Raw genomic sequence first — 26845 nt, 5'->3', positions numbered from 1 at the left:
GGGTCTATTTTGCGCTCAAGGTGATTGCTGTTCAGGAGTTTCATTTTATGTTAAGTATAGATGCCGGGTGGGTCTATTTGGGGTTCAAGGTGATTGCTGTTTAGGAGTTTCATCGTGTGTTAAGCATAGATGCCGGGTGGGTCTATTTTGCCTTAATAGGTTAATTAGGGTGTTACTAATGGACGGTCCTCGGCCTTTCTGGTCTTCAGCCTTTTCGCTTTATGGCTGGGTGGGTCCATTTGGCTTTTGGTGTGTTGTGTTCTCCATGGCCTCTGGGGTACCGACCGGGCCCCGGAGGTTCGGGTTGGAGTTATAATTTATGATTAGTGATATCCTCCTGTCGCTAATTTGGGATTGATATTTCGCCTGGGGGTCTTCAGCAGTAGCGTGAGGGTGTTAACTTGGCTGGGGGCATTTGTCTCACTTTTGTGGTGCTCCTTGCATAACATGTTTTTTTCTCTTCTTCTCGTCTTAGCTAGAAGGTTGGTGATGTGTGGTCTCTTATCTATTGGGTTAGATTGTTTTCTGGTGAAATAGGGACGTGTCTGCAGTGCTTGTTGTTTGGGATCATGGATGGCCGCGAGGGTCCATGCACCTGGGGTTGTCTCTGGTGTGGCAGGCTGGAGGCTCTGGGGTGGCAGCCTAGGGCAGAAGGTGATTGGTGCACTTATGGTTTGGAGAGTTAGTTTGTTTCCAGGTTGTCAGGCGTGGCAGGCCTGTTCTCCGAGGGGCAGCTCGGAGTGGGGTTTGGGCAGAGGTTGGTTTTCTTGTGGGTGTCCTTGAGTGTAGGTGTAGTATCTTGGGTGAGTGAGTTGGTGCTGGATTCGAGGGTGTTGGTGTTTTGGATGGTGGTTGTCTTGCGGATGCGCAAGGTATGCGTTGCACATCTAATGTTCCGTATTACATATTACAGGGCGGGAAAATTACATCTGTTTTAAGCTTCTCGTGTTTTGACAAGGTTTTCCTTTCGACCTTCCCCATCGGTGTTGGCTTCGATCGGTTTTGCGGACTTTGGTATTTCTCCGGTTAATACAGAGTGTATCGTGGTGGCCACGCGGTATATTCTTTGGTTCGTTGACTCTGTTTTCCTTCGGTTTTGATTAATCAAAGGGGGGAGAAGTGTTATAATCTATCTTGGTGGTGAGTCATGGAAATGGAATGTGTACGGTGTGAATGCACGTGCCTACAGAGCTACTTGGGGTGACGTGTGTGAGTTCTAGGAAAGAGTTGGTGTGGCCCGCCGGGTGGGAAGCCGGTGTCTGTTCTCCTACTAGTAAACCTGTACTTGGAGACATTAAAGGCATATTTGTAACTTACCTGCACGTCTGGACTTACGTTACTACAAGGAGCAGTCTAGCTCTTGAAAAAGCTGGAACCTTTTTTCGTTGAGGTATTCTGTTTGTGAAGTTGGTGTTTTGTTATAATTTGAGAAGAGGATTGATGTTCTCCAGACACCGACTGGCTAACTGCTTGAAAAGTGGAGGTAGATTTATTGACATAAAAAAGTTGCAGTTGTTCTTGAGCTATATAAAAGAGACCACCAATCAGCCATCCTCATGGACCCAAGCTCAGGCCCCCAACTGACACATTCAGAACCTTCACACACCAAGCATTCATCAACATTCTCCTGAGCTGTCCCTCTTAGCCATGCTCCAACATTCTAGAAGCGTTCATAGATGGGTAAGACAAGACAACATTCAGGCCATCAAAGCAAGTTTCCTCACAATAGCAGCCGTTTAGTCTCCAGTTTGAATAAAGTCAAACTATTGGACTAGGATTGAGGCTTTGGGCCTCTAGCATGCTACTTAAAATGGTTCTATGCGTGAGTCACGAAGTTGAGTTTCAGGAACTCAATTTTCGGAACCTGCTTTTTTTGTCATATCCTCCCCAAACTTCCCTTTATTTTTCATTTCTCTGGCTACCCACACTGCACTACACTATTGTTTGGTTTTCCTTATATGAACACATTGCAATTTTACCACATACTCTAAAAATGCAACTTGTTCTTTTTTTTTTTTTATTAAAGTGCATTTTGGTCCAAAACTTAACAAAACCTTTTGCGCTACCATAATTAATTAAAACATTAATTAATTACAAATATCAATTTCATCCTTCCATAACAAATACATCATCTCATTAATTGTATAATTTTCCTTTCGTACAATTAAAACACAATTAAAACACTTTAAATCCATTACATTTAAATCAACTACAAATTGAAAGTTTCTTTTAATTCTTGTCCTCCAAAATCAATACCAAAAGTATACTAATGTATTTATTAATAATACAAAAAATCCTAAATCACAGTTTATTTTTAAAAATTATCCCACTGTTTCGTTATTTCCTTCCATACATGTAGGGCAGTGTTAGGTAAGAATTAGGTAAGAATTAGTGCACTCCAACTTGGTATTATGTAACCCACCTTTTAATATAGGCCTGTCCTACACAAGTTGGTAGTGTGACTGAGCAGCCAGACTTTTCTTAAGAGGGATAATGTGAGCTGTAGAGCTGTAAAATGTAAATCAGTAAGTACAAGTAGCCAAGTAACACTTACACACTTAAAGTTATATATAAATATTTATTTATAATATACATACGGTTTAAATAAGTATACTTAAAAAAGCATTATCTACTTGTAACATTCAATCAAAGTTAGGATTCAGTTTTAAAAAGACAATACAATTTGGTAAAGACTTTGTCTTATGCTAACACATGTTCCAGCACACGGAGTAACTTCAGTAAAGGTCAGTATTGAACTTATTTCAGTTACCAATTCAGTTATTGAGTTGTTAAAGGAAGGAAAGGTTAGAATAAGATTTAGAACATGCTTTCGACAGTTTGTAAAACAATTACAATCTCCTAAGGGAGGCAGCTAAACTTTTATCCCAGCAGTAATAGTGTCAACAATTCTAATGTATGAGGGAACAAGTACTGCCACAGCCAGTAGGTTCAGAAGCGTGCCTTTAGGGAGCCAGGCCAGCCACAGTAAATGGACAAAGTCAATAGTTCTGCTGCACTTCTTCTTAGATAAAGTCTTGACAAAGTTAGTAAGTTCACAAGAAACCACAGTAACTCAAGTGAGCTATGGTGTAGAGAGCACAAGCTGTTAGACCAGCGCAGGAGAGTTGACATCAACTGCAAAAAAGTACTTCGCAGGACAGGAGCACAATTTATGGCTAAAAGGTGAAAAACCCAAGCCCCACAGTACCTGTAATTTGAAGAAAAATGTTCCAGCTTGATTCCTCCTTGCTACAGCTAGGCAGACCCTTGTTCCTGGATCTTGGTTGTAGTGAGGAAAGGGAGAATGTCTGGCAGGCTCCTGTGACAGTACTCAGGAGAGGGACTCCCTAGCAATGAATATCTTTTGTTTCAGTGGCACTACACTGTTTTGGCGACTTTTCCTCTGCGTCAATGAAGAACAAAGACTCTGGTTGGAAGAAGCTTGCTCCCTCGGTCCTGGACACTGGTGAGGGGACTCTGCATCCATATTTCCTGCTTTGATACGGTCCTCTGGATGCCCACGAAGATTCAGACGGATTCAGACTTTGCAAGCCAATGCACTTGTCAATGGTAACAGGACCCCTGGCATTGTGCTTCTGCAACTCTGGTGAGGCAAGGCAAGTCAGGGGTTGCGCTGAATGGACGTTTATCTTGAGTGTAGTTGGTCCTACCAGTCCAAGGGAGGAAGTCATCCCATATGGGTCTTCCCAGTTGATATGAATACAGGGTCAGTATAGCTGCAGAGCTTCACCTGGCACTTCGCGGTCCAGGAGGGTGCTGCTGGCGTCTCGTCATATCTTCTTCTTTGTATGTTCCTGTCCAGTGGTCGTCTCTGACTCTAGTCCCAAAAACCTCACTTTTTATGCGATTTCCCATTCATTCACAGAATATACTGTCAATCACACAGCAGGGTGGCTATCCTGCTCAGCCATCCAGCCAATCAGGACGGTTTTCACTCAGGCACACCTAGAGACAAAGGACAGCGACGTTTCAGGACTCTTCCTAACCTCCTCTCTTTCCAGACACACTGGAGCTTGTGTGGGTTTCAGGGCTGAAGCCCGCCAAAGGCAAAACACACAAAGGACTCAAGCCTGTTTCAACTAAGAGAGTAAAAGCCAAGAAGAAGCTAACAAACAGGAAATAGCAAAACAAGAAGACAGAGGCCATTTTGGGAAAATGGTCACCCATGGGTGCTGTACTACAGCTGAGGGTTCAGCCTGCAGTAAAAATGCACATTGGTAGTAAAATTAAATCACTGCCACCAGCCATTTAAAGTATTTCAGTGTTACAAAAAATGTCACATGAGAAGTGGGATAGGGAATTACTAAGTAACCCTGCAGCACTCCACATAGGGTGATGTGTGTTGGTCCCACAAAGAGAAAGGTAAGTAAGACAGGGGTCATGTTACTACTCTTGGCAACAGTAGTTCACCCAAGACCATGTAATTAAACATTCAGAGAAGTCCACAGGACTTCTCAGTGGCACTGCACTTAAGGCGCTGTGTCTCACTATGCAAAATGATGATGCCTATGTAGTTTGTAAGATGCCATAAAACAGTAAAACACAAAAATCCTAGTCAGGAAAAATAGGGGTATAGTGCCATCATTAGGTACCCACAGGTCAATTGCTTCTAGGTGATGCAGCACAGTTTTTCTAGATCTTCAAACAATTAATTCCTTTCATTTTTACCATAGTTAAATGCAAAAATCTGCAAAAGCGTGTTACACTTAGATCCAGAATTTCGGAGAGCAACATAGAACTCCACCCTGCGGAACAGCCAGAGCGCAACAAACAAAGGCGTTCCCAACTCACAATGGAGTGCTTCTACCGGCACCGCCTGTGGCACTCCAAGGATAGAGTGAAAAAGTTTGCCCTTTAGCTTATCCAGCCAAGTGATCATTTCCAAGGGGGAGTCTCTAATCCAGAGGGTGTTGCTAGGGGGGGGGGGCTGAGGGGGCTATAGCCCCTGGTCTTTGGTTGTAGCCCCGTATAAGAAGCTCAGGAGCTACAACCAAAAGGCTAGCTAGCCACGAGTCCCAACAGCCTCTTCCGACCTAGCAACACCCCGGCTCTAATCAATATAGAACATAAAGTATTGTGCCTATTCTATATATTTCCAGGAATCCTTCTATATTATGTTCTTCCTTTTCTATTAATAAAGTTCTGAATAACTAACCATTTCTTCATGGCCTTAGTACGAATATAGGTCCCCAAGTAAGTTGATTTGGGAGTCGAGATGATCAGAATTCAAAGAAAAATGTACATATTTACAATTTCCAACTTCTCCTTATCTATTGCCCAGCTAAATTTTGAATTTGCTTGCCCCACCTTACCAATCACTATGACCTTAGGTTTGCGAATGTTAATGTTCGTATTATTTCCATTACCATAACTGAATAAAGGTGTAAGGCCCATCTGTATAGTGTAATCAGTGTAGGCTAAATAGGGGACTGCTACCTGTCCCACACGACGATCCACTTTGATATTGGATTTGGGTATTTGATTTCCCTGGGAAATTCTGAGAGACCAAGTAAAAGCAGAATCATCACAGGGACCACTATGCTTCACTCCAATAGCTGAGGATTTTCCTCTAACAGAGGGACTAGCAAATATATAGTACAAACATGAGAATAATTTCCTTCTTAACCAAGTGTATACTTCCTTTGCCTCTTTTTCATTTTCCATCATCATTATTTCTATATCATAGTGGGAAAACAACCTGACTCAGACACATGGTGTCTCCCCAGCTTTACGATTAATAATATCTAGGGGCATATAAGAGCTCTTTTCATTTTCCACACCATCTTTAACCCGATTAACAATGTCATGATGGTTAAAATCACCCGTAACAATTATGTTATTACCTTTGTTATGCGCGCACCAAATCATTAGTAATTCAGTGACTTTGTTTTGAATACTCTTGGTATAGGTCCCTCCTGGGGGATCATATAGGTTGATGATTAAAAACTTCTTTATAAAAATAGAGAAATCCTCAATAACTACTCTTAAAACAAAAGGACAAAGCTTGCCTGCAAAAAATCGGATAGCTTTAAGATGAGTTTCCACTCCTATACATAAACCCGCCACAGGTTTACCTCTAGACTGTGCAATCGCAGGCTCTTGTATGATATTAAAGCCATCAATTTCGACATTTCTAGTGGAGAATGTTTTGTGCAAAGCAAAAATATTAGTTTTTGCAAGTTCAATCAATCCGAATTCGGCACACATGAAGGCGCGATACCCCTAGTATTCCAACATAGCAAGTTATGTTTCTGTTTTATTACGTATCATGGATCCACATCCCCCAAAAATTCAGGATCCATCTCTCCTGCCGACCCACAGTTGCTTTCACTGGGATGGGTTTCGCCACACAAGATAGTAAACCGGAACACTCAGTAGTATGTCCAGCTTCAGCCTCTGTGGTTCTATTTATCTTCGGGCATAGTATCTCATTTGGGGCGTGCTCCATATCATGTTTTCAATTTGTTAATATATTTTCATTCAAAGCCTGCATGATCCCATTTCATTGACAGATGGCTGTCATTTAAGTGTTTTTAAGATTTCACTCTGCTGACTTAGCTTTTCATCATTTGACTCATGAAACATGAGGCCTGAGTCACTGAATGTTCCAGCATGCTGAAGATGTTGACTCTCAAACATCATTGAGCCAGGCCCTTTTGGAGAAGGCTTTACTTCTTCTTATGAGACTTAATTTATATTCATATACCTAGACGGATGCCTCTATTTGTTCTTGAAGGAAGTGGGAACTGTAACTCATTAGTCATGTAAAACACGATCAGTGTATGCTCTGAGTATCTGCCATTGTTATATACAAACATTAGAATCCATGATAAAAGAAGATAAAGACTATATCTATGAGCACAGTGCTCATCAAGCTGACTGACCACAGGCAGTCCAGTTCCTCAGTAATCCCTTTTGCATCTCAAACGGGACATCAGCCCCAAAGTTAAAATCGCAGTGTAGGCAGGCACAGCAAGAAATTGTGGTTAGGTGCTGAATTAAATTATATGTCTCTGTCTGTAAGACTGACCAAAACATGGGTCAGTGATACTCAATGGCCCCAACCAATTGGAAGGTATTAGGTGTGGTACACATGACAAACAAGGTGTGCAAGTGTTGTATAGGGTGGGCAGGAATGTTCTTGCATATCCCTGCCCCTATCTGACACACTGTTTTTTCACAAGATGTTATAATTGGGGGCGGGGGGATAAGGGTGAATTAGTGCGCAGGGGATGGAAGGCATTTGAAAACACAGTTCTTGTTAAAGGTAAGTAAGCAGGGGTTGAAGCGGAAGATTGCTACCACTGTTAGCTGCAGGCCGCTCTCAAGAAGCACAGCATAGAGAGCTTTGGGAGGCAAAGAAAGGATGCTCCATGACTTACTATGATGGGTGGAAGGAAATAGATGATTATCTTCCTGGCGATAATTTTGATATTGGAAGTTGATTGGCTGCAGTAATAAAGAAGGAAGAACGGTCAGTGTGCAATCTCGTTTTTCTTTAATACTTGATTAAGCTCCTGGTTACTTTTACAATGCCTGAACAAGGACTGAGGGGCAGTGAGCCGGCCTTGTGGTCACCGTTGGCAGACATGACAAGTTACTATGAGTGGTTGGTGCTTGATGGGTGTTGCTCATTTGAGGAACGTTTTCAAGTAGCAGCTATTTCAATGAAGTTCTCAGACAGAATGTAAAAAACAATTGCAGTTGGATCCTTGCTCTTGATCTTGTCATTGAGGTATTGGTTGATGATGTGTTTGGATGGTTAACAAGTGGAGAATGGACCAATAATGCCTTGTCACCAGAGATCCCAGAGATGTGGTAGAGGAAAAATACTTTAAAAAACAGAGATAGTTATACTTGGGAGAACCAATTTCAAACAATTCCTCGAATATCACCCATGAGCCAGGGGACCCTCCTCACATTTCAAAATGCATTTTACCTAGAAATCCTATTCATTTTGCTCTTTCATTTTTTGCCCCCTATCAACTTGGAATCTAAAGGTATAAACACACAGCTCCCCTGCTCTGTAAAATCCTCCCTCTAAAGCAGACAGATCAACAGGTGGCCTTCACAGGAGCCTTGGTGGTAGTGTGGCCTGATGAGTGCAACATGCTGCATGCAGGCCTCTCGCCCAAAGCTCAATGGCCGATTTCAGAGTCTAAGAAAATCAAGACACTTTAACGTTTCCAAATTTGCAGAACCTAGACCAGATGACACCAGCTGCAAAAGCACTACATTAGCTACCACTGGAGTTGAAGATTACTTTCTAGACATTCCCAATGTGAGCTAAAGCAGAGAGCTAACGCACCTACATAAACTGGCCTTCCAACACATGCAACCCAAGTACCTTTGATTGGTCACCTCTCACTTAATCTGTGAGTGAATCTTCACATTCCAAAAGCATGGGCGGGATTACAGAGCCCAAAATATTTTAAACCAACGCATAAGGTCAGCCCTAGAATATTAATGCTTCAACTTTCTCCTAGAAACCGATCTCTTCAAATAGGCTATCGGGACATATATCCCTTGGGCCACGACCAATGAACATTTGATAGATAGGGGAAGTATTCCTTGCCTCTGGTTTGATTGGAGCACCCCATGATAATTTCCTACCCTCTACACATCTGGAGTTCTGAGTGCTCTGAAGTGCCTGTAGGTGATGTGGGGCTTTTTTATAAAATGCCTAAATAAATAATTGTAAAACATCCTGGTACTCTTCTTTGTGTTTTAGGCAGAGATCAGTTGTTACATGGATTTTACCAGACTACAGAGTTCAGCCACTTAAACCATTAACAACATTTTTTTTCAAGAAAAAGTGACTGTTTCTTCAATATTAACGATCTAAGAGCAAACACCCACTGATTCCTTAATCTTACTGGGAATGCAACTAATTTTGTTTGAAAGATAAATGCCCTGGCTGCTCCAATCCTGTTTTTTTATTTTTACAACTAAAATGGCACAATCACAATTTTAAATCTTTTTGGCTGTAATGTACCTTTCATTGGAAGTGGGGCATTCTTGGCATTCTATATTTACCATCACTATACATGTCCATCTGAGATGTCCTATATCATCAGCATAGAGATTCATAAAGCAGTGTATAATGGAATTTCACATAATAGAAATCTCAATTTTATTGCAGGCGTTGCTGTACTGCACCCAACTCCATTCTTCCCAAATTGAAATCACTCCATTTTGAATTTAACCTAAAATGCTAATTTCACCAAATGTTTTGCCTTCGATTTTCTAGACAAGTAAAGATTGTTTTGGTCCTTTCTCGCTACTGACTCAGATTTAAGAAAGTCATTTATAGCAGACATGGAGCTTTATATTGGGAAATCCTGGGATAATGTGAGGTTCTGTATACTGACGTTGAATCTGTGTTTGCCTTTCCTTTTTTTAACAGGTCAGACTAATTATGCCCCCTACTTCTTCGATAATGGGCCTGGCATCATGAACGGCAACATGGCTCTGCTGAGCCTTGCTGAGGATACAGCCATCGGTGAGTATGCCAGGTTACAATCAAAGTCACAAGAAATGATATACTTTGTTTGCTTTTATGAAGTGTAATGCCCTCTATAGTTTTGTTCATAGTGTCAAAGCTTTTTTTGGGATCTATGTCCAATTCTGGACAGCTAAATTGAGCTTTTTGGTTTTAACATGAAATGTGTTGCCTTAGATTTGCCTGATTACATTGTCAGAGGGCACCACGACTGGGATTGGACATACTTTGTCTTTGAAAGCCTTCTAGAGTCAACCAAGAAAATTGTATAAATACTTTTATAAACCAAAACAAAACTCAACTAACCCATTTAACTAGACAAGAAGAACAAAAACAGCAGCAACAACACCACCAACATTTTATTTCATGGAAAAAAACTCCAAATGTACAGAATGAATGTATGGCATGGCATACCAACATTGAACTACTTCTAGTAATTCATAAAGGGTCACATTGCTCGGGCTTGTCTGACTCATCTGGTCCCCTTGCACACTCGCCGTGGTCATCAATAGTAGACATGGATGATCTAATTCTGCACAAACTTGGATTTCCCCCCTAATTTCCAGGGAGTTAAGGTTCGATGAAATCATCATACATTTTGAGCATTTCAGACTAGGCTTTGACAAAGATTTTTAAAAGTGATCTGTGGCCTCTCTCGAATCTCTGTGTGAGAATCACATAGCTTTGCAGGATCCTGCACATTTTTCTTCCATCTCAAATCTCCTTTTAGGGCCATAAATCATCAGGAAATTTCACCAGAAGTTCGGGAGGGTTCGGATTGACTTGTGAAAAGTGATAGACAAAATAACTTCAAAAGCTGCAGAAAGCAAGGGTTAGGGAAGGGGATCAGTAGGCTTGGGGCTAGGCTGGAGGGTCTGCAAGAAGAAATGGAGCCCTGTGAATCTGTCAGCATTACCGAGAAAGGACAACACATTGAACTATGCCATATGATAACTCATTTGGTTAATGCACCTGCTGCAGATAATTGTATATATCCTTCAGGCTATTCTTAGATCACAGGTTTGAATTTGATAAAAACAAGTGAGCCTTTCATAGTTCCGAATTTGATACAATTATTAACGTTAAAGTGGGCAACTGCAAGATTTAATTTCAAACCGTCAAAATCAGTCACATGTCAGACATGTCTTGGTCTGCTTTAATCGGTCAGAGGTGGATACATTGGTTATTACTGAGTTTTATAATATTACAACAAATTTAATGTATAGCATGCACTGAAAATTGTATAGGAATGGGGACGAGCCAGTTATGTATTAGGTGTGCATGAAGTTCCGTCTTGCTGCGGTCCATGAGTGCCATCACTGAGGTTTACTTTTCTATAATAGGGAGAGTGCATGGCTGCAAGTCAATAACCTTGAAACTACTTGTAGGGCGGAGACAGGGTGAGTCGCATATCATGCATTTATGATACTGACTTTCATTGCTCGGATGTTGCTAAATTAATACCGGTATGCATTGCCCAGTCATGAGCTCTGTAATAGGTAAAAAAAACACATACCGTATCTCTACAGTAAGTGCATTTTTAAAGTAATTGTTTTTAAAGGTAATCTTATGTCGGTTAAAAGTAAGGAGTTAATTTGGGTTTCTATATTTAAAAAAAATAAAACACCCAGGTGCAAGCCGTTAGTTAATTAGGCACTTTGTTTTGCTTGAAAATGTGCTGATGGGGAAAGTGGCAGATCTCTGCAATCTGCTGTTTGCAGCAACATTCAATCAGCATGAAATTGTCATGGGTTTAATCCAAATGTGTCACCTGAATCTTTCAAAAATTCACTGAACCTGACAAATCATGATTATAGCATTAATACTCAATACGGCGGGCCGGATGGGGTGGTAACGGCACGGGGCTCAAGGTACTTGCCTGAGCACAGGGCCTTACCTATGGTCCCAGGTGCCGTTACCCCCAGATCCAGCATGCTGGATCCGGTATTATTGATATTAGCACAGCGGGTTGCCAATCGAGTAATCCGGAGTACTGACAGCAAAGTTCTTTCTGTAAATGAACAGGATGCCTCGTGGGTTCTCGTTAAATCATACAAAATACTTACCTAATATGGCCACCACAGCTCCGAGTGGAACCCCTCTTCCATTTCCATGGCAGTCATCGGGAAACAGAACGGCAGTAGCGGTGGCAGCGGGGATGCCGCTGAAAGAAATAGGTAAGTGGGGGTGGAGGGGCTGGGGGAAGCTGAAATTAAGTGAAGGGAGGGAGGGGGAAAAATAGAGGGGCATTGGAAGCAACTGTCAGGTTGTTCGGAACACAGGTTTGGATTGTGGGAGTCAGCCAGCGATCCGAGCAACCTGATTGGTTGCTCCCCCATTCCAGTGTGGTAATATAGTGAACATTATTCAGTAGAGCCCTGCAGCAAGGGGCAAGTGGCGGGACAGGAGAGGCACTTTGTGCTGTAGCTATATGGTGAATGTTCCTCATCTTCAGGCAGGAACTTTTGAAAGTAAGGAAGACCTTGTAAACAAAGTTATCCACTGGCGAAGGCATGTGAGGTTTTGCATATTTATTATACGACAGGATATCCTGAGGTGCGAAAGGATGATTGCACCTAGTGGCCCAGAAGACTATATCCAGGTGTCTGTGACAAATGGCCAACTAGTGGATGGTCTTCTATCAGTCGAGATGTGTACTTACCCACCGGTTGGCTTTGGGATCTCTCTGAGAGCATTCCCCCCTAGCTCAAACCTCTGTGTCATACCTGGATCAAGCCTAGCACCTACTGCCGCCAGGATGGAAGCATTGTTCTCCTCTAGAAGAGAGGCCGACCTGGATGACAATGATTGACCCGAGGGGTAAAACACTTTTGTTGAGCACCCTATGTCACCCATAGGGGCGACGGGGAAGCTTGAGTCCCAAACAATCTTGTAATGGAATGTGAGAGGGCTTCCTAGGCACCTGGAGGACCCAGGATAGATGAACTTTATACAGGGATCTGATGTGGTTTATATGCAGGAGACCTGGGAAATTTCAACCACTTTGGTCAAAGGTTTTGCGTCATATGCGAGGCTGGCGTCTATGGCAAAAGAGGGAGACCTAAGGGTGGCTTGTTAACACTGGTAAGCCCCTCGCTGGGCCTCAGTTCTGTGGATAAACCTATGGAGTCGGCAGACCTTCAGTGCCTTGAGGCAACTTGGGGATGGGGAGGCAGATGCTCTTATTCAATGTCTATAACCGACCCTATGGCTAGACCCCCTTGGAAAGTTTAAAATAGAATTGGCGGACAATCTCCGAATATGAACTATGTAAAGGCTGTAGCCTCCCAATGTTGGCCATGGGGGATTTGAACGTACAAATTGAGCCGATTGATGAATTAGAAGGGCTCTGGGATGAGCATGATGTGGCATTGGGTATCCCCCCTGTGGTTTGTGAGAAACCTGTGAGAACACACCTGTTGGCTATTTAGGTAGTGCGTCTAATTTATGGTGTTAATTTGTGAGCCTGTAATGGCCGGTTTAGTGCAGATCAGCCTGTTAACCTCTCTTTAGAGGAACCAATTGGGAGCTCCAGGAGTGATTACATCTTTGTTAGCGCTGGGAACTGGGAGAGTATTGCCAGTGTTTATGTGCAAAAGCCGGGGAGAGCGATCGTAGGCCAGTGTGCTGTGAAACTAAGGGTGTGTGCCCAAGGAAGTGGGGTGGTTTGGGTCGGAGAGTTCTACTATAGAGGTCAACAGTCGTGCTAGGCTAAGGATAAAGTGGGCTACTTTTGATTTTGAGGTGACCAACCGAGTTTGTACGCAGCTATCGCACCACATTTGAGCGAAATCGGTGGGGATGCAAGCACCCCGGAGAGCATCAGTGAAACCTATGAAAGTGTGGTTTGTGACCACCTGCGACTGGCCACCAGGGGGCGCACGGATGATCGCCTATCCCGTGTGAGCTCCGTCGCCGATGGTCCGCGAAGTGACTTGAGCCCCCACGTCGCGACCCCCCCCACGGCGACAAACCCGTGAATAAGGCGTCAGAACACTTCCCCACGGAGCAGGAAGAAACCCGACCGAAATCGGGGCTGGGAAGCCCAGGAAAACCCCATCTGAAGTTTCACCTCGTCGGAAGCTGGAAAGCGAAACTAAGCCGACCCGACGCAGCCGCGCTGGAAGGCGGGCTTGCCTAGAGGAGAACACTCGACTTCTGGAGTGCCCGTCGGCGTGTCTTCCCTAGACTGCAGCCCTAAGTGTTGGAGTGCCCCCGCTGACTCCCCAGCGCGGACCCCCACTCCTGACCCGTGGAACAACAGAGGGACCCGCCAAGGAGGTAGGCCGCACCCCGATCCGAGCGCGGCCTGCACAGTAAGCTGAGGCCAAGGTGCCTCGTAGTGCCGAAGTCCGTCACTGGAGCCCCCGGTGCTCGGCGGACTGAACTGGACCCTCCCACCTATGAGCGCCTGGCATAGACGCGCATCGCCCTATGCGGCCCCGATCCTGACTGCCGCCACGTGGGGATACAAGGATGGCGCGGGACCCAATGTGAAGCGCCCGATCCCCTAGAGAGCAAATAGCCGCCATTGTCCTCCGCCCTATAGACTGGCCAGCGCGAGAGGGTGGGGGCTTGCTTCCCCCTCTCCAGGGGAGAAAAACTCTGATGCTGAGACTCACGAACTGAGGGCATGGCGAACGGCGTGATTGTGGGAACCACCCTTGAGCCCTCCACTCTCTAACAAGCTGAAGCTCCACAGAAACAGTGCCCCTGCGAGAGGTACCTTCAGTCTCATGCACGGACCCCGGGAGCAAGACACTGGGGGAGAGGTCCGAAGCACAGGACTGCAGACTCGATAATTATTGCCCCTTCACAAGAGCAACGCGTTACGAATAATCTGTTGGACGCACTCCATCCCGTCCACATGAGTAAACGGGAACCTGTAGCCCGGCTGACTCCGGTGCTTCACCACAAACTCGCCCCTGGGTGGCCACAGCGCAGGGGCAAGAAGGGGACCCCTTGAGAACACCAATGTGAACGGAAGGTCCACTGACGTTGCACTATAAGTAAAGGTGGCTGAAGGACCTGGCCGGAAAGCTGAAGCCCCTCTATCCTGGGGGCCCAGTGCATACATACGGAGTACACCCCACAGAGCCCGAAATCCTCGATCTGCATCCTGCACCGCCAGTAAACAACGAGTACTCAGAGGTGGAATCTGCCCCCTCAACTCTATATACGAACTGACCCCTGCTCATCGGGGAATCCAGAGAATCTTCACGGTACTGCCCCCCTACATTCTCTGCAGTGTTACGGTGGTCACACTTAACCGCCCCTGGTGACCTGTGCTTTGAGGCCCTTGGTGCTCCCGACGGACGGTGTCTCCACTGGGAACATGGTACGGGACCCTGCCCCAGCCGACCCTCCCCCCCACAGAACCCAACTCTGAAAGTACCACTTAGAGAATTTGCAGCATCCCCCCACGGAATGCGCACCTCAACTTCCGATGGCTTCACGTCAACTTACACGAGATATCAAAATTAGAAGACAGCCTTGAACCTGCAGTCCTACATGTCTTCATAGAGGGTAGAGCCCCCTACTTAGGGGCGTTTGCCTCCTCTTATCCGGGTCGCACTGTATGGACCCACTTCACAAACTAGCCAGATTTGCCTACGACCCTCTCCCCCCACCGCGCAGGCCTGCAGCAAATATGTCCACGGACACATCGGAGGAGAGTGCTGCCGCCACCAAAGGAGACATTACCACATTACTAAATGAGATAAAAAACATGGGGGCCAATCTAGGCGGTAAAATCGATAAAATTACCCAGAGGATGGACAGAATTGAGGAACGATTGGAATGTGTGGAGAATAATCAGGCTTCGATTGACACCCTTGAAACTCAGATGGATGTACGGATTCGTAACATTGAAAAAAGAGAGGTTGAGGCGCGGCTCAAGATGGACGATTTAGAAAATAGGGAGAGGAGGAACAACCTCCGCTTTTTCGGTATTCCAGAGCGCGAAGGTGAAACTGAAAAGGACCTCAAAGATATCATTCATGATATCATAAAAATACTCACCGCTGATGAGGAAATTGATGAGCCCAAGACTGAATGCATACATAGAGCTGGTCGGCCGCCCGGCGGCCCGCGTTCCGTCCTAGCCAAATTCCACCGTTATCAAGACAAAACCAGAATTCTGGAGAAGGCCAGGTCCGGAGGCCCACTCACAATGGGGGGCGCCCAAATCACGATCTTTCAGGAATTATCGTCACTAACATTGGCACTCAGACGCCTTTGCAGCCCCCTGACGAAATGGCTCAAGCACCAAGGCACACGGTACAGATGGGGTTACCCTCTCTCGCTCACTTTTGAGCATGGGAGCAGAAAAATAGTTCTACGCTCTGAAGACGAAATCAAAGACTGCATCGCTGACTTTCTTGGCACGGGCCCGAAGGGCAACGAAGGAGGTGACAATGAGCAGCCGGGACCACAGTGGGAGCTCCAGGGCCCCAGGCGCAAGAGGTTGAAGGGATCGAGAAAATATAGACGCCCCAACAACACGCCTGATAAGGAGTAAGGGAGTAGAAGTGTGTACGACCCGGCCAGAATGCAACCATCGGTGAAGAACGATACACCGGCCCCCGCATAGCTCCGAAAAGATAATATCTGTTGTTGGGGTGCCACCGCTGCGGGGCACCCCTCTGGACTAAGCGACGATGCAAACTCTTGCGAGAGGACCCGGGGAACGCACGTAACGTTAAACTTTTATATGTTTGTTGCCATTATTGTTGAAATTTTACAATGTTTTGGGGGGGATTGAGAAGGGGGCTCACCCTTAAGTTGTGATGGTATATTCGACCGGGACCGTGAGGCAACGGTCCCCACTGATGGTCCGCCAACGGGCCGCACAATGTCATCCGGCCAGTACCGGACGCCGTCAACACTTGGCCAGGCAGCACCTCCAGTTCCCAAGCTCAATAGAGCTCCACCAGATATGGCGGAACAGGGTGAGAGGGGAGAGGGGTCATAGACACTTGGGAAATGTACACACATCACTGGGCGCACTCCAAAATGTCACAGTTCAGATGACACAGGGAATTTGCATACCTATCTGGCCACAACAGATGAGCGATCCTCGAACCCAAATCATCGATGGCATCACTTGAGAAGTCTAAGGGCAAGGGTCTCCTAAGAGTTGGGACTGTCAATGTGAAGGGACTGAACTCTCCTACTAAGAGATCACTGGTCCACAGAGAATTCCGCAGATCTAACATAGACATTCTTCTCATCCAAGAGACGAAATTTGCAAGGGGGGAGGAGCGAAGACTCCTGGGAAGGCGTGGGGGCATGGAATACTGGGGCTCCGGCCCACTCAGGAAGGCAGGGGTCGGAATCCTCATCAAGAAGGGAATTGGGTTTGAATTGGAAAAGACTTGGTCGGATGTGAGTGGTCGAGCCCTTCTAATAGTGGGGAGAATTGCACGAGTCCAGGTCACAATTGCTACAATATACTCCCCCAACAGCGGACAGGCCGCATTCCTTAGAAAAACGATCCCCAAAATTGTACTAGAAACCGCGGGTCACCTCATCCTAGGTGGTGACTTTAACCAATGGGTAGACCCCGCCGTGGACTGGAGGCCAGGCACGCCGGGCCCGAGGACCCAACATAAAGGGAACCGTACTGAATTCGCCGCCATGATGGATCTATATGACCTACGTGACGTGTGGAGGACTCTACACCCGGACGAAGTGGCTTCACCTTTTATTCGCATCCCCATGGCACATTCACACGGATAGATTACATATTCCTTTCTCCTGACCTTTCAGAATCCACAAGCTACTCTGGAATCGTCGCAATAACATGGTCTGATCATGATATGGTCTTAGCGGATGTCAATTGGACCAACCTACCGGTCGCTGGGGGATCTTGGCGCTGCAATGAGTCCCTCTGGACTGATGCGGTGTTTAAAAACGAAATGGAGACCGAGATCGAAGAATATTTTAAGGTAAACAACAATGGGGAGGTCTCCAAACAAGTGATTTGGGAAGCTGGGAAGGCCACCTGGAGGGGGGTACTGATACGCGAGGGCTCCTCTAAAAAGAGGGAACTTAAGATCATAGAAAATAAATTGCTTAATGAAATACACCAACTGGAGGCGGAAGTAAGAGATAATGCAGAGGTAGACCCCATCAAACTAGACACAGCTCACCGTAAAAGAGAAGAACTATGACTGTTAGAACATGGCCAGGTGGTGAGAAAACTACAATTCCTCAGGCAAACATACTACGAGAAGGGGGACAAGGCCGATGCACTATTAGCTGCCAGGCTAAGAGAACAGAGGGAGGAACGTAAGGTGAGAGAGATAACAGGGCCCACTACTCCCCTGGTCGACCCCCCACTCAATACCCGAGTGCTTCGCCAACTTCTACCAAAACCTATATACCTCTGAGCTGATCTCTGCCCAATCTGACATATCCTCCTACTTGTCCTCAATCAACATGCCTACAGTAACACTCGCAGAGGCCGAGCTCCTTGATACTCCAATACTCGAGCATGAGGTACGGGATGCAATTAAACGATTAACACTAGGGAAATCCCCGGGTGAGGATGGTTTCACTTCCATTTATTCATACAGATGCGCAGTGTCCGTCTTTAAATGTATGGACTATGACCCCGCTGCAGCCACTGCGCATCTGTATGAATAAATGGAAGTGCTCATCCTTAGAACTCAGCAATATTGCGAATTGAGCTGAGTGAAGTTTTTATATTTCACCATCTCGTCAAGTTGAATCACGAAAGACACAGTGCATGCAACGCATTTGAATGTATGGCATTCCTGTAGGAACCTGATGAAATTGCCAACAAATGTTACCATACACGACTCAAAGAAATTGAGAAACTCTCAGATGCTCTACTAATGGGAAAGTATTTATTACGGAAAATACAAATCTGCCTTTGTCCTGAAGACGGCCAATAACAACATCAAGATCAACGGCACCAGAGAGAGTTCCGTATGATTCTTAAAGGCCGAAACATATGTCGATGTGTTAATAGGAACTTGTATATGTGTTTGTTTCCTATCTCTCAGACTTAATACATTACAATAGGATAGTTGGCGTGTATTGCATAACCCGCAGCTACCCCACACTAATGTAAGCCATTTTCCACAGAGTGACCAACAAATCAAATATAGAACTAGACTACTCGCTCTGGTTAAAAAACCTTTAAGGCACACATTCTAAGTTGGGAGACCACAATAGACTTTTGACTCCTCCGTGTAATTATACCAGTGCACACCCACAGTAGTATATACTGTTATTTCCCGTTACCTTTCAGCATGGTTATATTTTGAAAGGCCTGGTGGATGTTCACCAGTTAGACTGTAAGTGATTAGCACAGTTTTTTTTAAAATAAATTTAGGGTTGTTTTTTATACTTACTATTTAAATAATAAATTGAAAAGTTAAAAGTAAAATACTTGTGTGAATTAGGTGTGGTGTATGTAACCTCAAAACTACATGTGGTTACTTTGGATCTAACCTAGTGTGACTCAGGGTCTCTAGGTAGGGGTAGGCGACCTATCATCTCTTACTTTCAACGTGTTAGTCTCCCATTGATAGTGCCGCCCCCCCGTCAACAAAAAACTGGGAGTACCCAATTTTTACAATACCAAAAGTTGTAAAGACATGCTTTATTTCCACAGATATTGAGTGGGTTAATTGAATTGTGTGCAAGACTGTCACACAATTTGAATCTGCACAGTATTGGTCTAGGATCGTTCAGATGATGGTTACATTGATATGCAGACTTCCTTGGAAACTGCACAATACTATTACTAGTTAATACTATTGTAACAGTGGTGCCAAATAACTTGAAGAGCTAGGAATACTAATCACATAATTAATTCAATTAAGGATTATTAATTTCTAATCAGCACATGTAGTTTTCTACTCGAATTTTATTGAATTCACAAAATAGGGTGTACAGTGATGTCAACGAAATGAAAATAACGAATAACTTTTTTAACGAATAATAAATAATAAAAAAAATCTAAGTTGTTGTTACAAGTATATATGAGGTGGGTAAAGGATTAAAATAGGTGGGGGTTTGTGGTAGGGTAATAAAGCAAGGTAAACAGGGTTTGAGGGACCCCCAAATTTAAAAGAGAACCCCCCGATATATATCATTTTTTATTATTAGTTAAAAACGTTTTCGTTATTTGATTCGTTATGATCACGTGGAACCACAAAATAGTGATATTGCAAACAAATCAATGTCACTTATGCGAAACTGAACACGAGCCTGGATCGGTAAAGCACCTCCTGATGCACTGCACTAAAACGAAAAAATGGCGAAGAGCGTTTTTGAGACGACTGATTAATCCTAATTTCCTGTACGAAGAAGACATCTGGTGGAACCGCTTCCTGAGTGGATCTAGGACTACATGGTCAATAGCAACAGCAAAAATTTTAAAGGCAGGCTTAGAGGCATGCTTCCTTAAAACCAACAAAGAAGAGAGACAAGGTTCTGACCAATAAAAAAAAGTTGGAACTGGAATCTAAATCCGCTGTGAACATCAGAAGGGAACCTTTAAACTTTTAAACTGTGAGAAGGCTGGAAAGAAGAAAACGAAACTTTGAAACTCTAACTTCAAGACCTTCTTCTTCCTCTTCTTTGCAAAATCATTGATTTGATAAAAGCAAATAAAAAAATAAATAATAACAAAATAGTGATATCTGGCGAGATGGAACCAAATTAAATTCTAGCTGGCAAGTGGGCAGGAGGTGGGAAACAATGAGTTGGACATTATGCGCGAGGAATCCACAACAATTGTTTTTGCATTCCCTTGTCCCCCCTGGCTTTCCTCCCCTATGACCTGCCCTAAAAGCAAATATTTTAGGGCCTGAGTGGGTGAAATCAAAGATGTTTAAAATATATTATACCTTTTGTTGCCTGCCTGCATTCCCACTTTCCCCATGGATCCCCACTTGCTTAATGCCCCACAACGAAAGAAACCCATGGTTTCACCTGCTGCACTCCTAAAAGAAACAAAATACCTCCTTTTCTGTGACATCTCCACCTCCCTTGTGTATCATGACATCAACAAATATTAGAGACTTTGTGTGCCAATTCCGTCATCCATGTGGATCTCTACTGCCAACAAAAACCAGGTTTGCCCACTCTCCCCATCTCACTTAGTGTAGCCCCCACCCAACATCAAGAACTGAGCTGGTGTCCTGCCACGGTACCCTACCGAGATGATGGCACCCTCCTTCAAAAGAAAGCATGGATTGATGTGAATCTGCCATTGGAATATCATCGACAGAAGCGCTTTATGATGACGTTATTTCGCCAGCAGATCTATGTGTGCCACTGGCATGCCCATATTTATTCCATTTATTTCCACCACAACCCTGCATGCTCCTCATTAGCATGCCCCTCCCCCGGTCCACTGTCCGTGGACGTCTTCCTTTGTGGGGTCCCGCCATAAACGCCCTGTGCTCCTTCTTCATATGCTACTCTGCTTCGAACCCCTTTCCCCAGAATGGCATCCCTTCTTTTGCGGAGAATCCCCCTGAATCCACACACCCTCCCCACTTCCTGCCCTTGTCTATATGTGCAGCCTCAACCCCATTCCTTTCATGGCCGCATGGCCGTGAATGCATTCAATATTGTAGATCTAGCGAAGATGTTTTACATTCTTCCAGACGGGAACATGCCCTTTAAATATCAAGTTCATAATACTATACTAACCATGCTGTGTGCTCGCCCTTCCTCCAGTCCTACTCCAGTCCTTCCTTTTCTGTATGCACTCTGAAGTATCTTGCACACATGTGCTGCCAAACAAGACACTAAATAAATAAATATAAATACATGAAATTCCAATTTACCTGCTGGTTGTCTGTGCCCAAAATGCAGCTTTATTCACGGTTTCAGCAAGATAATAAATACTAACCTCATGAGTAACACAGGATGAAACACTCCATGCATTCCAAATGCACCACTGGTTACTTGCTGTCCTACTCTGGTATACCATGTAACCTATACCCTTGGGCTAGAAACGATGCAACTTTACCTGTAATTATCACTAAGCACTTCCACCATGTAACCAAGAGGTTTTAAAAGTGTTCATGCAACCATAAGCCTGTAAGTACTCTTGTAAACCAACGCCGTGATAGCTCCAGGTTCGGGTGTACAATCAAATGCAATAAATAAAATAAAATAAAAGGGTAACATTAACAGACAACGGTGTTGAGGGCAGAGAGTAAAATAATGCAGTAATGTGTGTGTACACACAACTATTGATATGATAGGTTATTTATAACGCGCTTCATACCCAGAGGTTTGGGATCGATCCTGTGTTGCTCCGTGCAGTCTTTGCTTCTAAGGTGACCACGCTGCCCCTGAGCTATCCTCCCGAGAATATTAACATGGGAGCACTGTGTTGTGTTGTGGATCACCACCTCCTGGCTTTTAAGTAGCCTTGGAGTCTGGGTAATGTCAAGATGTGACTGAAATAGCCAAGTTTTCAGCTCTTTCAGGAACAGGTGGACGGGAGGAGCAATCCAGATTGCTACTGGGATGGAATTCCATAGCACTAGAGCAAAGAAGGAGAATGATTGTTTCCTAGTTTTTCTCCTGGCAGGCCTGTCTAGTCTTGAGCTTGACAATGGTACTATTGCTTGTATGTCAGGATCCACCAAAGGCATTTAACTTAGCTGCTGGGGAAGGTGAGGTGCCAGCAAAGGTTGCCTTGTAGGTTCCCCACGTACTTGCGTGATCTGAGTGACACAAGGCCTAGTAAGATCGTTGTTTTGTCCTCCTCTGTCCTCCCTTCCTGGCCTTTTCACGCCTAGAAACAATTGTGTACCGGTGCGTTATAAGTAACCTATCATATCCTATAGTCTTTTCTTTAAAGGATCCCAACAGGTAGGGAAACCAGTGCAGCTCACAAAGACTGTATTACTATTAAGCACCTCTAAATCCAATCTAAAAAAACTACAACTAATACAAAATAAAGCCCTCAGAGCAGCCCTCGGCATAAGGAAATCAGACCATATCTCTAAGATTAGAAGAGATCACCACTGGCTACCAGTTGCAGACAGGATAATCTTCAAAACCCTGTGCATATCCTACAAATGCCAACAGGGCTCAGCTCCCAAATACCTTAACAAAGTACTGCAAAAAAGAACTTTCTGAAGAACACTGAGATCCTACAACCAGCAGCTACTTGAGATTCCTCGCTACAAGAATAGCAACGCGGGTGCAGTAGCTTCAAATACTTAGCCCCCAAACATTGGAATTCCCTTCCCAATAGCATCAAAGAAGAGGGCTGCTTTTCAGGTTTCAAAAAATCACTCAAAACATGGCTTTTCAAATAATATGAAGGGCAATAACCCTTGAGTGACTGTAAATATAACTGTAATTTTTCTCTTTATGTATAAAGTTGTAACTATGCTTTGCCTGCCATATTGCTTGAATGAATGACTAACGAAGCAACTCACTCCCACTGTGTAACTATGTGAATATTGTTTGTAATCATGAACATTGCTTTTCAACCACGCCGTGATACCTGAGTGCCTGGGCGTGTAACAAATGTAATACACAAATAAATAAATAAATAAATAAATATGGGGAGATGTGGTCAAATTAGCATGCCCGGGTAATGAGGTGCACCGGTTCCAAGATCAGACATCGCTTAGCTGTATATTTTCTGTCTGAAGGTCATTTCATTCTTTGTTCTGCAACATGGATTACTCTTCAGCTGATATGGTCCTTTTGCCCTGCAAAAGACCTGCTGGATTTCTCAAAGGATTTTCTACATATCGCTAAAATCTGTGCTGCTCAGCTTGAAGCTTCAAAAGTCTTTTCAAGTGCGCCTTTTTTGGTCTGGTATTGCCCAAGGGCTTTTTGATGAGGTGGTGGTCCGTCAACCAGATGTGCGTCCCCTGAGGTATTAGAGGTTCAATACATCGCCCTAAAATGTCCACAGGCTGTGCCTTGAGTCATATTGCACGATGTCTGTGCTACCTTTATAGAGGTAGACGAGTAAGGAAGAGCACGCCGTTGTGATGCTGCTCCTGGACATAGTAGAAAAGCCTGATTGATTAACAGTGATTGAATATGGGAGGCATAGGGGGAGTTCAGAATCCAGCAAGGGTGGGTTAGACTGAGCCGGCAGACTGGTATTGCTGGTAAAATAGCTCAGCGTACGGAGCACTTGCTGCTGCGATCTCTATGTGAGTTGCAGGTTCGAATCCCAGCAGCGCCAACTCAGCTTTTCCACCTTCTGAGGTTGATGCACTAGTACCAACTTTGGTTGAGTGATAATTGTGTGTAAATATTTTCTATCTACATGGTGTTGGCTAAACTGATATGTAAATAACAAATCATTATCAGCGACGGCAGTTACAATTGTCATCCAAATGGATTGAGACCAGTGAATCTTAAGCAGCCTGCAGTTGCTTTTTTTTTAGTTGATCCAGTTTACATTGTCAATCCCGCTGATAAGCTGCAGGTTTTGGATGCTGACATTAGGTGTTTGCTTGTCGAGATATAATGCTTTGGTGAGTTATGCTGGTGCTGGGACATGGACAGGCTTGTGGGTAAGGTCTGAAAGTCCAATAATTACTACATTGATATGATAGGTTATTTATAACACGCTTAATACCCAGAGATTTTTAAGCGGGACCCAGGGATGAAACCTGTGTTGCTCCTTGTCGTCTTCTTTCCAAAGCGAGAACGTTGTCCCTGAGCTTTCCTCCCGAGTGGGGGTTATTACGAGTTTGGAGGCTGCCTCCAAAACCCTGTCCGGGTCCGTGGTGTCGGAATGGGGACTTACCGGGACATTCCGACCTATGCGGAACCGGTAAGTCCCCATTTCGAAAACCATTCCCATTCGAGCCCCCACGGGGTTCTATGGGAATGGGGAAGGAGCTAATAACGGGCCCGTTATTAGCTCCATGGTTCCTTAACGGGTCCCGCTAAGGACGGCTGGTAAAACCAGCCGGCCCTAGTGGGACCCTCTAAGGGACCTCGGAATGCGGCGGTAGGGGGTTAACGGCACCGCCATCCTTACCGGTGCCGTTAATCCCCTACAGCCGTACTCGGAATGACCCCCAATGTCTTTTGCAGCCAATGCAGAGTCCTCAGGTTGGGGAATACGATCTGAGCATTTATGATCACTGATGAGAAGGGCTGACTTGTTTTGGCACTGTTGACTCATGCCTGTTTTTTTTTAAGGTACACCGATGTAGAAGCCATTACAGCAGACAAGTGGTGAGATGACGATGTTGGTGACAGGTGCCAGCTTGTTTACATTCTGCTGGAAAGTGCACATTTCAGAGGCAAAGCAGGACATGGTTGAATGTGTCTTTTTTTACTGCATTAATTTGTGCACAATGTTGCATGTCAGAATCATATATTACCCTTAAAGCGTGGATATGATGCTTAGGGTCATGGGAAGGGACAGTTCAAACAGGAAGGTGAAAGAAAGAGGCCTCAGTACCGTTGGGCCGAATGGTCAGATGTTGATCTCAGAGCTGTTTACGCAAACGCAGTGTGTCAACATCCATAGCCCATTATGTAAAAGGGGTGTGCAGTGTTACACTGCCGTTGCATCTGCCCAGATTTACGTGTAGGTGAGTTTCCATGGGTTGATATTCATCTATATTAATTGTTAAATCCATGGTGCTGAGACTGTGGTTGCCTATTTTATGAAGTGTCAATTTGCTTTTGTACCAAGCCCCAAAAGAATTAGAAATGCTTCTAAGGGTTAGTTCCTGATGGAACTTCTGATGTCTAGTGGGTAATCGAGGTTATGTTCACAATATATAGCAATAAAAAAAACACTTGGTTTCAAGGAGTGCTTGGATCTCATCCACTCTCGGCATAAAATGGCATTTATTAAACTGCTCCTAGGAATTCTAGTGTCCTCATCAGGAGTTTGGCACTATCCCGCCAGTAATACGCCGGGATACTGTCGGTGCAAATAGCGTTACCGCTACTCTGTCCGGCGCCGGATCACGAGTAGCAGTACAGCGGTAGGTTCCCATTCCCCACTGGGTTCATTGGAGCCAATGGGATTGTGAGTACTATTACCGCCAGCGGTAATTGCCAAAAACGGCTGAAAACAGACATTGAGGAGGGCCTCATCACGAGTTGGGCAGTATCCCGAATGGAACACTGCTCAACTTTATTTGTGTTAGCGCGCACCCATCCAGCAGTATTACCGCTGGAACACAGGTTGGGCACTAACCATTACTCCCCATTCCCCATTGGACTCAATGGGTAATTTTCAGCACAATTACCGTGCAGTAATACCGCTGGGAGTAATTGCACCGAAAATGTGAATTTTTCAGGTGTGTTTACCCCCGCTCTGAGCTGGGGGTAAACACACCGGACTCAAGATTGGGCGGAGCAGTAAATGTGGTGGTAACACCATTATTGCTGCATTTAAGGGTTACCGCCCAACTTGTGATGAGGCCAGGGGACATTTGGCGCTTCATCACGAGTTGGATGGTATCCCAATTGAGATACCACCCAACTTTATTTGCGTTAGCGCCCACGCGTCTGCCGGTATTACCACCGGATCACGGGTTGGGTGCTAGCCGTTACTTCCCATTCTCCATTGGGTCAATTTCTGTGCATTTACCATGCGGTAATACCACTCATGGTAATTGTGCCAAAATGGGAATTTTTCCAATTTGTTCACCCCCAGCTTAAACACACCAGACTTGAGATTGGGCAGAGCGGTAAATGCAGCAGTAACACCATTACCACTGCATTTAAGGGCTACTGCCCAACGCGTGATGAGGCCACTTGGCCTCATCACGAGTTGGGCAGTATCGCGACTGGGATACCGGCCAACTTCTTTTGCGTAGCGCCTACCCATCCAACGGTATTACCGCTGGATCACGGGTTGGGCGCTAAACGTTACTTCTCATTCTCCATTCGGTCCATTGGACCCAATGTGGAATTTTCAGCACGGTAATACCGCTGGCGGTAATTGCACCAACAATTGGCCTGTACTCAGCATGTTTAAACAGGCCAGGCTCGAGATTGGGCAAAGAGGTAATTTACTACCGCCCAACCCATAATGAGGCCCTTTTACCTCTACCAAAAAGCTGGAGGTAAAACTCCCACTTATCGCCCGACTCATGATTGAGCCAACCCTTAAATGCAGCTGTACTAGCGTTACCTCCACATTTAAGGGCTAAGGCTCAATTTATGATGAGGCCCTATGACTGTTAGCCTTAACTGCACATTGGATCCCAGGGCATTCATCCAGATGGCCTATGTGTGCCTGCAGGGTTGAAAACATAAACCACTTTTATGCCTCTTTCTGCTAAATGTTAACCCCACTAGAGTATGGCTAAG

General features: G+C 44.8%; 1 protein-coding gene across 2 annotated transcripts in view; it reads left to right on the top strand.

Moving 5' to 3' along the window:
* CDHR1 (cadherin related family member 1) overlaps positions 1-26845 on the top strand; it is a 712137-nt gene that overhangs the window by 77473 nt on the left and 607819 nt on the right. For both annotated transcript variants that reach the window (XM_069610819.1, XM_069610820.1), the window contains exon 2: positions 9428-9523. In XM_069610819.1, the coding sequence (XP_069466920.1) occupies positions 9428-9523 (96 nt within the window). The remainder of the gene's footprint in view (positions 1-9427; positions 9524-26845) is intronic.

The sequence above is a fragment of the Ambystoma mexicanum genome, chromosome 8 (genome assembly GCF_040938575.1).
Source record: "Ambystoma mexicanum isolate Mex_15411 chromosome 8, UKY_AmexF1_1, whole genome shotgun sequence".
Lineage (NCBI taxonomy): Eukaryota > Metazoa > Chordata > Amphibia > Caudata > Ambystomatidae > Ambystoma > Ambystoma mexicanum.
This window is presented reverse-complemented; position numbering and strand designations above follow the sequence as displayed.